General features: G+C 36.6%; 1 protein-coding gene across 1 annotated transcript; it reads left to right on the top strand.

The window, feature by feature from the left end:
- The first annotated feature begins 295 nt into the window (after positions 1 to 295).
- LOC109781118 (probable fatty acyl-CoA reductase 4) lies at positions 296 to 13574 on the top strand. The gene is made up of 10 exons (XM_020339711.4): positions 296 to 420; positions 497 to 600; positions 839 to 1041; positions 6776 to 6876; positions 6966 to 7164; positions 9907 to 10068; positions 10214 to 10295; positions 11580 to 11843; positions 11923 to 12050; positions 13151 to 13574. Exons 1-10 carry the CDS (start codon positions 342 to 344, stop codon positions 13347 to 13349), a joined length of 1521 nt encoding a protein of 506 aa, XP_020195300.1. The 5' UTR covers positions 296 to 341; the 3' UTR covers positions 13350 to 13574.
- The last annotated feature ends 482 nt before the right edge of the window (positions 13575 to 14056 follow it).

Raw genomic sequence — 14056 nt, 5'->3', positions numbered from 1 at the left:
TGATCGGCGCGCCCGCGGACATTTAGGGGGGCAGATTTGCTAGATCTGGTCCGGCTGTTGATGCCCTAACTGTATTGCCTTTTGTACAACCACGTCCTGTACATGATACTTATAGTGATACAGATTGATAGCATTGCAGCCTTTTCGCCCTTCTGCGTGCTGTACTAAGCGTTTTCTCCTTGTCCCACTAGTGATCTGCAATCTGGTTGGGCAGTTGAACTAATTAAATACGGTATGGTTGCAGCAGTAGCCTCTATAAGTATCACGAGCAACGATCAGCCGCTGAACCAAGCCATAACACACAATACATCCAAGCAGTAGTCCGGTTCACCTCGCCAGCAATGGACGCCGGTGCTCTAGCTGGGTGTTTGAGAGACAAGAGCGTCCTCATCACAGGCTCAACTGGATTCCTCGGAAAATGTATATAGATACATACATATACCTTTCCTTTGTACATACAATGCTACAGATTACCACTTGCAGTATAAACATGCAGTATTCGTCGAGAAGATATTGAGGGTTCAGCCCGCTGTCAAGAAGATCTACCTGCTGGTGCGCGCCTCCCATGGTGCGTCTGCCGAGCAGCGTGTCATGTCCGAGGTACAAACATACGTAAGCTTGGACCATGTCCATACTTTGGACCAACTGCTAATTTTGTTGCGAGCCTTGTGTTCCATTGAACTTGCGTTTTCCAATACAAGTACTTAAGGGTTATGGCCGTTGACGCTTTCGCAGGACAAAGCCTTTTCTTTTATAAGATCACTTTCTTCTTGCTCACTTAAGGAATACTAATACTTCTACTTACTCTGCATGCATTCACTTCGTTTCATGCATGTAGGTCACTGGAGAGGCAGTCTTCGATATCCAGCGTGAAAAATACGGTCCCGTTGGCTTCCAAAACTTCATCAAAGAAAAGGTAGTTCCTATAGACGGAGATATCATGCATGACAACCTCGGTCTTGATAGTGCTCAAGTGTCAGTCTTGACGAAAGAAGTTGATGCTATCATCAATGGAGCTGCCACAACTAACTTCTATGAAAGGTACATATAGCAGTGCTAATTAAATTACTGGCCATCAATCCGTACACTTGTATGGGCAACAGATATTTATTCTGGAAAAAGTTGACTAATTTTCCATGACTAACTAGCAAGAGATCACCGGCTAGATAATTATAAATTTACCTCTTTTATTGTAAATCCATAGTACAATTTTTTCTATATAAACAAAGTATAATATTGAAACTTGTTATGTTATAATATCACTGTAATGCAATTAATTCCTTTATAACATCACAACTTATTCAGTAAATCACAATTCCTAAGTCATTTCTTGGTATTTCAAATCATTTATAAAGTGTGTTAAAACATAAAAGGTCAAATTTCATTGATGAATTGTCATTGTAATTCAATCACGAAAGCCATATATGCCTTTTATGCAAAATCGCCTCCCTAGCTCTTGCTTCTGAACTAAAGATGCCAATATCGAAGGGATTTTTCATTGATGATGACTTTTGAGTAGATATATTTGTTAAATGAGTACACACTTTTTTTAAGATGTAGTTGGGCTACTAAGTCTTTATAATGTTATTTTGCTTGGACTATTCATGATTCGAACTTAACTTTGATAATAACTAGCAAAGTGGCCTGCTCGATGCGCGGGCTAGAATTTTAGACAGTTTAATAAGGGCACATACTATTTGATTTGTGTAAAGAGAAATTGGCATCATCCTTATTTGTTTCTGTTTCAACATAAAATTGTAATACCATGTCATCATCATGCCATTACTGCTTGATCCAAGCTAAAGTTAATTAATTCAGCCAAGCTTAGTCGATGCTTTCTGGATTACTTCTTGCATCTTAAGATGAAGTTATGAAAATACTTGTTCGTATGCCAAGAACTATGATCTCGGTTGCAGACCAAGAAAAACCTAATGCTTAGATGATTGTGTGAGCACACGTATTCATATTGTACTCAACTTCCAACAACAAAGTACCGAGTCATATGATTTTTTTAGGATATAGTATTTTGTACATCGGAACCTACGTAATTTTAGAGATTTCAGGCCAGGTACAAAATTTACTCTACGCAGCATAATACTGATTAGAAGCATTTGTACCAAGCGATCAGCTTGGTAAGCTACCTACAAAAATTTGCAACCGATGATTAGAAGCATTTGTAGCATGCATGCACAAACAACGCTTCCCTTGTAATTAGTACATATATTAGTGTGTCTCATGCTCATGCTAATTACACGAACGAATTCTTTAAACCGAGCACTGTAGAAAAGATAGCAGTTACTAAATATGTACGTACCTTATATCCTGCATGCCATGGGAATGCAATGCATATTCTATGGCCGCCTAAATAGTGGTGTCATCAATACCATCTATCAGATCACATAATGGACTATATAGGCTCCTGAAAACATTAGACGTATATTACTAAATAACTAATAGATTATTGATAGATCGCTACTGCAGCTACATCTGTATCTCTCTTGTGAATACTACAACCCAGCCCATTAGCAAGTACAGCGCAGCTGCAGCTTTGCACCACACGATCAAAGCAATCGCTTCCTCACGTACGTTCTTATCCCCTCTCCATTCCAAGCCTCAAACACTACAACCGTCGACAGCCGACGACCGCCCCCGGTGCCGACGGCGGGATGTCCCGCCAAACTCCCTGGACCTCAACTCCTCAATGCCCTTCTTCACAGATCACAACCGTCTCTTTGATTGGAGCTGCACGTCAACGGCCCCAACGTCGGGATGCCTCTGATCTCTGAACCTCAATCCCCAAGTGCACCCTGGTTACTGCAGTTAACTCAATTGGTCAGTACGTATCTCCTTTTTTTGGACAATTTGATGCATACTTCGGGATTGAGATGTGATGGTAATTCATTAATTTATACCTCCACTCCATTCAACGACTCGATTGGTTAATTACTACAAAATTTGATACATTATAAATTTCTGATTAGATAGCATTGATGGGAAAGTAACAGACTACGCAGTCATTTTTCTTAAAGAATATGAGAAGAGGAAATCACTGAGAACAAAAAGGTTGTCCAGTTTAGTTGTCATTTGGTCATCAGACGTGCTCTTTTCTTTTGGAACCCCAAAATTTACTTTGTCATATCTGTCATATTTGTATGAACAAATTCACCGGTCCAAAACTATCTTTATATCTGTTCTATGACTTTGCTTTTTTCATGCATATTGTTTCTTCATATATATAGTTGGCCCCCCTTGTGTTTTGGTCACGCTCCGGCACTGCATATCAGAGTATCTAATTAAAGGAACTAAGTTCTGGAAGGAAAAATAGATCTTAGTGTGGATGGATCTCCCCTCAAACATATACCTCGATTCATGTTCTAAGTTCAGAAATCAATGATGGACCCCTTGATGTAGAAGCGAATGGCAGCAGCTGGTTGCCGCGATGTATGGAACGACGTTGGAACCGTTGAGCACCGAGCTTCTAGCAGAAACTGCTCGATGAAACCCGGCAAAACTGCACACCTCAGTTTTGATTGGAGGTAGTTTGGCCTATGCTGAGGCAGAGGAAGTTGAGCCAATTTTTGGCAGCCTTTTCGCCAGCCCCAGCCCTACCTCTCCTCCTGTCCATCAGTCGCTAATTGTTGTTCTTGTCCCAATTGCTCCATCCTCTTCTCTTTGTGCTTTGCTGTAGTAATTACTTATCAGGTCCTTCGATTGTATCTCAAGTTCCATGGCTTTTTTGCATGACAGCAGTAGATCACTCGTCCGCGTCAGCTTTCATCTCCAGGTTGATGCTGCTGTAACATCAACCACTATAGCAGCCACCAGAGGTATCCTGTGGAGGTCCATGTGGCTTCAATGACTCCTCGGTGGTGCGGTGATCCTCAGGAGAAATCTCTCGTGGGCAGACCAATGGGAGAGAACGTGATGGAGGAGTTAGGGCTGGGTTGAGGGTCCAATTCTGTAGAGAAGGATCTTCCTCTGGCAATCTTGTGTTGATGCAGGATGTGGAGGACGGTGGGGGCAGCTTGAAGGGTCTAGAGGTTAGGGCTCGTGCGTTTTTTTTTTGAGGGAAGGTCTCGTGAGTCTTTTTTTTTTAACTGGGAAGGCTCGTGAGGTCTTAGACATTGGTGCGTAATGGCAATGGTGGATTTATGTTGCAAAAAAAGTTATCGTTTCTTATTACGTTGAAAAGTTTATTTGCGTAATGGTCACTGATTTATGCTAAAAAAAATTTGTAAAAAAAGTTGTCGTTTCTTATTATGTTGAAAAGTTTTTTTGCGTAATGGCAATGGTGGGTAATTTTCACTGATTTACGTTGGAAAAAAAATGTCTCCATCCAACGGTTATGATTTCCTTTTCTACGAAATAAGCGGACAGATCTTTCTAATTATTGTGGATTTTTTCTAAAATATTCTCCTTTTTCTAGTGATCCCATCAAATACTTTTTATATATAATAGATTTTTATTTTTATGTACTTAAGCCATGGGTATAAATTTGCAAAAACTATATTCTTATATTGTATGTCTATCCTCAGGGCATTGACCTAATATTCTATGGCAATACATAACTTTATCTTCATTGTTATGAGCTTATTGACTTCGCTATTCCGAATCCAATGCATGTTCATGTTTCCTTATTCAGAAAAGGAAAATATTACTCGATCCTTTCGATTCTATTCACTAACTCCAAACCCCTACCGCCGCCACCACCTCCAACCTGCCTTCTTGAGTGGCCTCTCAATCATTACGGTGAAACAGAAGTAGTTTCCAGATGCCGTAGTAGCTCACCTTCTCATTTGATAGACTCGCCACATGACTTACCTAACAAAACCATTGCATCTCTTTAATTTGTCGTAACAACATAAACCCAATAGTGAGTTCCCAAATGATGCATTATCTTCCTAGTTTTCCAAACATAAACCTATATGATCTGTTTTGCACATTACTAGTATTAGTATGAGTGGGGTACTCATGTGCACCGCGAGATAGAGTTGGACATGCTTTGTGCCTTCTCACGATATTCTGCCTAGTGTGGTTTGTGCACGATTGACATTGTTTTGTTTTCTTGCCGTTGATTACATAAGTTATAAACATCTTGTACACTAGACATATATTCTATCTACCAGATGCACGAACAAATATATTAATAAAGTCATACAAGCAGTTTATGATAATTCATCATCTAATAAGTCTACACAAATCTAAGATTTTTGTTGATAAATTCCCTGATATTTTGATGATATTCTTGAGAAGTTGCATCTCCTATATATCATGGCCATTGGTGATACTTTGTATATTCTTTATATATGTATGCATGTGATTATTTTCACACGGGACAAGTTTGATTCATGTAATTTTCAAGATTCAATGGAAATTCATAGAAAATGGTACTACTACATAAAGCTATGTTTAATATGTTCTGATTTGTTAAAGATCATCATCACACCTAGCTTGGCGAGGCTTCCTAAACACACATAGTATTGTTTAATCTCAACTCTAATCTCGGATAGAACGAATGCAAACATGAACAAAAGAGAAGAAGAAATCTATTGGATTTTTGATATCATACATGGCATAAGCACATCTAATGCAACTAGGATTTGTTTCAAAGTTCAGCCCAAATTTCTCCTTGGTTTACTATTTCGGTAGGCACTTGTGTGTTTCTTTTGTAATATCAGGACATTTTTATTTTTAGTTATAAAAACTCAAGCAATAAATATACTTATCTACCAAATTGAAACTTCAAAATAATTTAGCTGGATGGTTCATTTGCCTCTTGCTTTATCGTGGCCATATAGATAATCATTTATATCTTTCTAGTTTTGCATTTTTATATCCTTTATACTATTTGAGCAGTTATACGTTGGACCATTGAAGTATGTGTGTCAAGTTTTTCTTATATATTTCTTAGTTTTGTGTATGATCATGTTTGAGCCATTATAGTTGGAATCTTTACGTTTTCATCAATTTTAGGTATGACTAGATCTAAGACCATTATATGTATGTTGTATATTTTCTCAATATTTATTATTATTTTATAATTTGGTTAGATATAACCAGTTAAAACGCAGACTCGTTACATGGTTTTCTTTTCAGCTTCGAACTACTATGACTCCACCGAACCGGATGAATCGCTTATGATCTTTTTCTAAGATATGAGCCCTTCAAGTTAGGTCCCACTATATTGGTGTCTTAGACAATTTCTCCTTTTGTTTTACCTTTCACGTGCAAAAATATCTGATGTTACATCGCCATCGAAGCCTAGCTATAGAGTCACTAGTCTCATTTTATTTTACTAATTTATGCATCTAATTCGCATTTTACAAATAATGTGTAATTAGTATAGTAATGAAATATTATCTAATGTTCAAAATATTGAGAAATATATTTGTAATTTCTGCTAGCGCGATTCAATATAAAGGAAAAATCTTCCCAAAATGTAAATAACATCTTATGCAATATTTCTAGTATATATACTCCTTCGGATATCGAAATGGAGGGAATAGTTGTACATATTTCAACAATTAACGTGCTAGTTCTTTGAAGTTTTTGTTCAAACATCCATATTTAACCTTTGGGAAAAAGGAAAATAACAATGTGCACAATATACACCCTCCACGCACATGTCTTTTTCTTAGAAACGTGGAGTGGGTTATATGTTGTGATACATGCTAAACCCTGCTTGTTAGGAGGAGCCAGCTCAAACACCTATTTAGATTTCTCCACCTTGATCATTTTTACCATTTGCATATTCCTCCCAATTTGGCATGTGCAGGTACGATGTGGCTTTGAATTCAAATGCCTTAGGAGCCAAAAATGTATGCGAGTTTGGAAAGAAGTGTTGTAATATGAAACTCTTACTTCATGTTTCAACAGGTATATCTCAGTCTCCCGTATAAAAAAATTAACCAAAATGATGGATCATATATGTTGAATAAATTATAATCAGGAAATATAATTTTTAGCTTTTGTAGCTGGTACCCAAGAAGGGTTGCTGCTTGAGAGAGCTTTCCATAATGGTGAAACACTAAGAGAAGGTTACTACTTGGACATTGAAGAAGAATTACAATTGGTTAGGAATGTGAAGACAGAACTCATGGAAGCCTTGAGTGATAATTCAGAAAAATTAGAGAAATCTAAAATGAAGGAACTTGGCTTAAAGAGGTATGCCATTTTTTATTTATTACTAGAATATTGTAAGTTATTTTGAATATAGTGTGATGTGTTTAAGAAGTTATGCATACTACACTAGGTAAAAAAACCACAAAACGTTTAACAGAACATAAAATGTTGCTTAAGAATGTATAAAACATAACTACAAACTACCCAAATTATAAAATAAATATGTTGATGTCCGGAATGTAAAACTGGAGATTTTTCTTCTCTAGGCCATACAAGCGACTCATGTATAAGACCGAAAAAATCAAGATGCTAAGATGTTCCATGTGTTAGCTTGGTGTCTGCCTCCAAGTATGATGTTGATTATTACTTCTTACTATATTTTTTAAAGCCAAGAAAATTCATCACGATCACAACAAAAACAATATGAGTGAATCAACGGCCATATACAAAATATGGATATGAATCCATTAATTCAAAACAACACAAACCTAGTATTTTTAAAAACTAGCATTACATCTAGTTTAGCAATGATGCATATTGTGGATTTACGACATTGCTCAAAAATTATTCCACCTCAAGTATCTCATAGGATCATATTTATATAAAAAAAATATAATCATAACATTAGGGAGATAGAAAAGAGTGTATAACTGTACCAAATTTCTTAACAAAGAAAACTAATCTATATGTAATAATAATGGGAGCAAACTTTCTTAGTTCTCCATATATCACCCCTCTATAACCATTAATTTCATGTTAACCATAATGATTGATGGCCGACATATCTCTGCTTTATATTATTTTTATTTTCTTATAAAAAAGTAATGTTCCCTATACGTCCATTTTTTCTTCAAGAACGGACCAATTGACAAGGATCGTTCAATCGGTTCCACCAAAAATATTGGTCGATCAATCGGCTCCACCAAAAAAAATTGATCGACCTTGACTAGGATCGTTCACAACCAGCATCGCCTAGCACATGCTTAGATTGATCTGTTTTCGGAAAAAGGGAACATGATCGATCGATTTGATAAGGGCCTGTGTCACTCACAAGTTTATCGGTTCAATATGTGGTCTTGCTAGTTTCGATTTGGTTGTTAACCCATGTAAACACGTATGTGATCCAAATTTTTTTTGCTAGAAACAACGAACACAAACGTTTTGTTTGAGCCGTCGATAAAATTGATCTGATCTAGAGCTTTGATTTATGTACATCTATGGCAAGACTTGCATGAACGGCTAAGAAATCAAAGAAGCCGAGCAAGCTTTTTGGGGCTAACTGTGCACAAATCGTGTATATAGCTCCTGGGTGGAGGATTGATCTACAGTTCTAAAACCAACAAGAGTCTGGCTCCGTGCAACGAGGTGCTACCCTCTCATCTATTTTTCCATCTCTTTCTTCGAAATGTCGGGCGTCCGGATGAGCATGTGCTGCCGCATGGGTGAGATTGGTCGTTGGTGCTGGATCTGCATTTGTGTGGTAGGATGGCGGCTCATGTTGCCTAGGCTGGCGATAACTCTAGCTCCCTCTCTTTGTCTCACCAGCTCATGGTAACGTTGTACCACCGCGCTAGTGGTAGGATGGGTGGTGTAAGAACTATTATAGCTGCAGGGGTGTGGCAGTGGTAGAGTGGATGGCATCAGTTTCCAAGTGCCATTTATTTGTTATTTTTCTTTGGTTACCTTCATCCAATACTTCTTCACATGACATGACATCCATTGATTACATGTCTCACTGTCTTAGATTAATGTTGTAGGTCTCCGACATTCTCCTTAACTCAAACACGGGCAATAGGACTATCCTCGCACCCTTCTTGCCTCCAAGATGCCTTCCGCTTCACCTTTGTTCCTCCTCAGGAGTGGTGACAACAATGACCAGGATGAGGATGACATGTACCGGAGCGACTAAGATATGCAAGCGAAAGAGAATGATGGCAGAAACAGCTAGAAATATAGTTGGATGCGATCCCATCCTCCTATACCGCATCTAGATCGTCGTCTCCATCACCGGGCGTGGTGCTCGAGGAGGACGTTTGGGCTGGTCATCAAGGCCATATCGTATGATGAACATGAATTAGGTTGTCCTCCCATGGAGCACGTGTACAAGGTGCATGTGGTTGCCAATGTAGTCTCATGTCTGCCTCGATAGTTGTGTGAACTAGCTAGCACCCTTCTCCGATGCGAAACTCTCCTGGGCATCGATGGGCAAAAGCCCGCTTTGCTCAACCTTCATCAACGCGTAAAGATTTGTACTCCGAGTCTATGGTGTCACATGATGGATCGTGTGTTCAATTTTTTCTTTTGTTGCAATGCACGAGTAGATTTGCTAGTAGTTTTGAAGGAGAGAAGATTAATGTGGCACAAACATGAGCATGACATAACAAAACATATCACCGGGATGTAACTTGACAATGTGACTGCAAATATGAAGTTTTTATTTAGGAGTCTAGGTACATGGTCCATGTCTGTCTACACAATAACAAAAGAGGGCCTAAAATTAATTTTTTAGATAATATTTTTCTATGAGATAGGCCAGTTAATATTTGACCACCCAAGCTAATAAAAAGAAAGGAATTGAAATTATAGTCTAAATTAATAACTGAAATTGTTCTTCATATTCCATTCAACAAAACTTCCCTTTTGAATTTTAATTATAGTGACACTAGATTCATACAAAATATAGTAATTCAAAAATATTATACTTTCTTATATTTTCTAAGTGCAAGAAATATGAAGTATATATGAACTCATTTTTGACTGGTTAATTGGAAGTATTTTTTATAGGGCTTGTCATTTTGGATGGCCAAACGTATATACATTCACGAAGGCAATGGGGGAAATATTACTTGGTCAATACAAAGGAGAGCTTCCGATTGTCATTATTAGACCCACCATGGTCACAAGCACTTATCAAGATCCATTTCCTGGATGGATTGAAGGAACGAGGTGTGCTCAAGATACCAACACTTACTAATGACATGTGCATGATTATTTGGCTATGAGTAATAAGAAGCTTGTGTGTTGAAAAACATAGTACACTACAGGCAATAGCATGCATTTACAAAGTTAAATTATGTACATGTTGTTTCAGGACAATTGACGCTCTAATTGTCGCCTACGATGAGCAAGCACTGCCATGTTTTCTAGGTGATCGTAACGACATAATTGATTTGGTGAGTAATACAAGAAATAATTATATTTGTCCCCCTGCTTGTAAATTCTTTTACTCTGAACTAATGAATTTGGACATTGCTTTTTAATATGAAGAACACGACAATAAACATCAGACACATACATTTTTGCGGTTATGCTTTGATAGTAATTATAATCATACCTTTTCACCTGATCATTCGAACATATTCTTTATAGAATAGTAAGCTCAAGAGATTACCTACCTATATATCATTTAGTCGAACCCCACAAGCATCAAGGTCTCAAAAGTTGTTGTACTATCTTCATTTCATTATAATCACTTATCTTTTATTGAAAATAGTTCACTTTATTTTGAGAAACACTTAACCAAGATAAATTTAGTTTTTAACAAATGTTTCATTCATTTTCTAATTCATTTATCTAACATTGTTTTTCTCCAAGAATAACTAGTGACTTCCCACCCGTAGATTAGAAACATTGTTCAAAAGAGCATTAGGATCCAATGTGGACCACTAATTAGACAAAATGGGATGGTTTATACGTTAAAAACGTTGTATGGTGCATTCTTGCTTTCTTGACATTACAAATTATTGGGCATTCTAGCCTGCCAATATAATTTTATCCTATTTAAAGTGAGTGCCGGAACTCACAATAAAATCCATGTTTGCTTCATATCGTCATAGTATATACGATTATGACAATTATAAACCTTTATACTTTGGGATAGAAGACAATTGCATAATAATAGGGACAGTACAACACTCCTTTGATCTAAAACCTTAAAAAAGTTCTTGATTGTGGTCATACATCTCAAAATGTAATGTTTGTTTGTTTGTTTTTGTGTTTTCCAGTAAGCTCTTTTGCAGATGAAATGGTATTAGCAATTTCCATCTAAATTGCCCTAAATTCATAAATATTGGATTGGTATTGGTGCACATCTAGCCATTCACTAGAGCAATAGGAAAACATATTAATGCATTTGTTCACACCAAAATGCATAGAAGCAATTCAATTACAAAGAGAGTGTAAAGAGGGGTTGTTTAGGCTTCAACACATATTGGCTCATGGAGTTTCTAGTCATTAATGCGACAGTATGCACTAGCTCAATATTCTTCACTTTCTTCATACAAGCTGTAATGTCGGCATATTTAAACTAGGATGCACTTCTCTTTTTAATGGGGGAGTAAATCTTACTATGTTAGTGCATGATCTAGCTTTTTCCTCAACATCTAAAGAATATTCTAAATAAAAACATCCAAAGGAAATGAGTACATAACCTATAATGATTATCTAAACCTTGACAGATTCCGGCCGACATGGTAATAAATGCTGCATTGGTAGCAATGGCAGTTCACTGGAATGAAAAATTGCAGGTCATTTACCATGTGAGCTCATCGTGCCAGAACCCACTTTCAGTTAATGATTTTGTGGACTCATGCTTCGATTACTTCTCCATTAGTCCTCGTATATTAAATGGGAGGGTCCTCCAAACAAGAAGACCATACTTGTTCAAGAGATATGCTTTCTTCCGTGTTTGTCTTATGATCATATTTTCGCTACCACTAATGGTACGTCGGTACAAAATAATATTTTGTATATGGTGAATTATTCATATTTTTGGGCATTTGGTCATACCATTTTTAGCAGATTTTGGAAGGATTCAATTTGTTATTATGTGGGTGTTTTTCCCGATATTGCAATGACCTCAACCGGAGATACAATTTCTTAACACTCCTTGTGAAGTTGTATGCACCATATGCATTCTTTAAAGGACGGTGAGATTAATTCCCTTTTCCATTTTGAAAGCTATAATCAAAGCAAACTAAGGGTCAGCATGTTAGCATTACTCTTTTTGCAAAGTTTCGAAGATTGTGATCTTAGATGGTGTTTCAAAAATTTAGTAGTCCTCTACTATGCTTTCATAACTTTTGACATGGTAGTCCTGAAAATCCATATAAAATTTCCTGGAATATCGTTTTGACACATATATGCACTCTCTATGTCCTCTCTGTCTCTATCTCTCTTTCTCCCTCCACTCTCTCTCTCTCTCTCTCTCTCTCTCACTATCTCTCTCTCTTCTCTCACTAGAATTGATATTTTGGAAGCATGAAAATTAAAATATTCAAAATTTAACAAACAATATATTCAACTTTTTTTGCCTTCAACATAGATGAATATTTGCATGTTTATAGGTGAGACTAAGAAAAGTTATCTTTCCAATATGATTTCTCGGGTTTAATAGAATCATTGAACTATAAATTAGTGGTCGACAAACGTTTGTTTTAGAGGCTTGTCGAGACCAACACTTGACTGTGAACAATAGACAGTAGTGCATCTATTTGTTTTAATTCCAATTCCCTATATCTTCTACTTTCTGTGCACACACGGCCCAATATTTGGTTATATTACTTTGTTCACATACAGAAAAGTTGAATATAAAAACAATAGTTAAACTTGTAAACCCCAATGAAACACGGTTCTTACATAGATGACTCGCCATCACCGATGTAGAATATATCCTTCGCGGTAGACTACAATGCTAATACCAAGTAGACAAATCATATGTCCACTCATAGAGCTAAGTCTCATGGTTTGTTAACAACCCAAATTAGCATCATTCAGAATCGCTTATAAACTGAATGTCAAATACTATTCTCAAAATTTATGTATCACAAACTCTACTTATTTAATGATATGAATTCTTGTTCTTCTTCTTCTTCTTCTTATTATTATTATTATTATTATTATTATTATTATTATTATTATTATTATTATTATTATTATTGTTATTATTATTATTATTATTTCACCACTTTAGAGACTTGTATGTTTTTATGTACTCTTAACCAGTATTCTTTCGTATTCTTGTGCAAAGCTTCGACGACAGCAACTTAACATGGCTAAGGATGGAAACAAAGATATGCAATGTCGATGGTGGAAACCTTAATTTTGATCCCAAGCAGATTAGTTGGCACTCATATCTCATTAGTGTCCATGTCCCTGCCGTCCTGAAGTACGCTCAGATGAAGAAGGGAACCACATTGCGCAGAACATCCTACTCCTACTCACAATAAGAACATGAAAGAGCTCACCGTCCCAATCAAGTTGCAATACATTATATTTTGTTGCAATGACGCATATATATGCAAGATTGTTAGAGATGTGCACATCTCGACTCCCAGATTATATTGAATAAAGAAAAGAATCATATGGAAAATTCAACTATGTCACATTGTACAAATGAGATAATTTACCTCTTCACAAAGTTGTGCAGATAGTTTTGTAGGACTACGACATCCTTGGATCGAGGTCAACTTTTATGTACCAGAAAATGTGCACAAGTGTGTAAATTCTTTGTCGATAATCTAAATTGACCATAGAGAATCATAGAAATGGCGCTAGGTAATGGTATTTGAAAAAAAACACCTTAGCAAAATTATAATTTTTTTACACATTTTGTCTCATCCTTCTTATAGTAATAAATGTATTGGTCTTAATCATAGAAGCATGCACTAGAAATTTCTAAAATAATAGGAAGCTATGGACATGAAGCAATAAAGTGGCTTGTCTATTCCTGCAGGGATATTGGTAGATCTCGAAGCTTGACTAAACAAAATCAGGGAAAATTCTTAGTTTATATATGTTAATAATTCTACTGCAGGGGATAAAAACTAGTGTCCCAAGGGTTTTCTCATTTCCCAATCATAATCTTCTTTCTAATTATGCCAACGAAAAGTAGATCCCATTTCTCATACATAGAATTCAACAAAGCTTATACATT

The sequence above is a fragment of the Aegilops tauschii genome, chromosome 7, assembly GCF_002575655.3.
Source record: "Aegilops tauschii subsp. strangulata cultivar AL8/78 chromosome 7, Aet v6.0, whole genome shotgun sequence".
Lineage (NCBI taxonomy): Eukaryota > Viridiplantae > Streptophyta > Magnoliopsida > Poales > Poaceae > Aegilops > Aegilops tauschii.
Note: the sequence above shows the minus strand (reverse complement) of the source record. Positions and strands in the feature narration are given on the sequence as shown.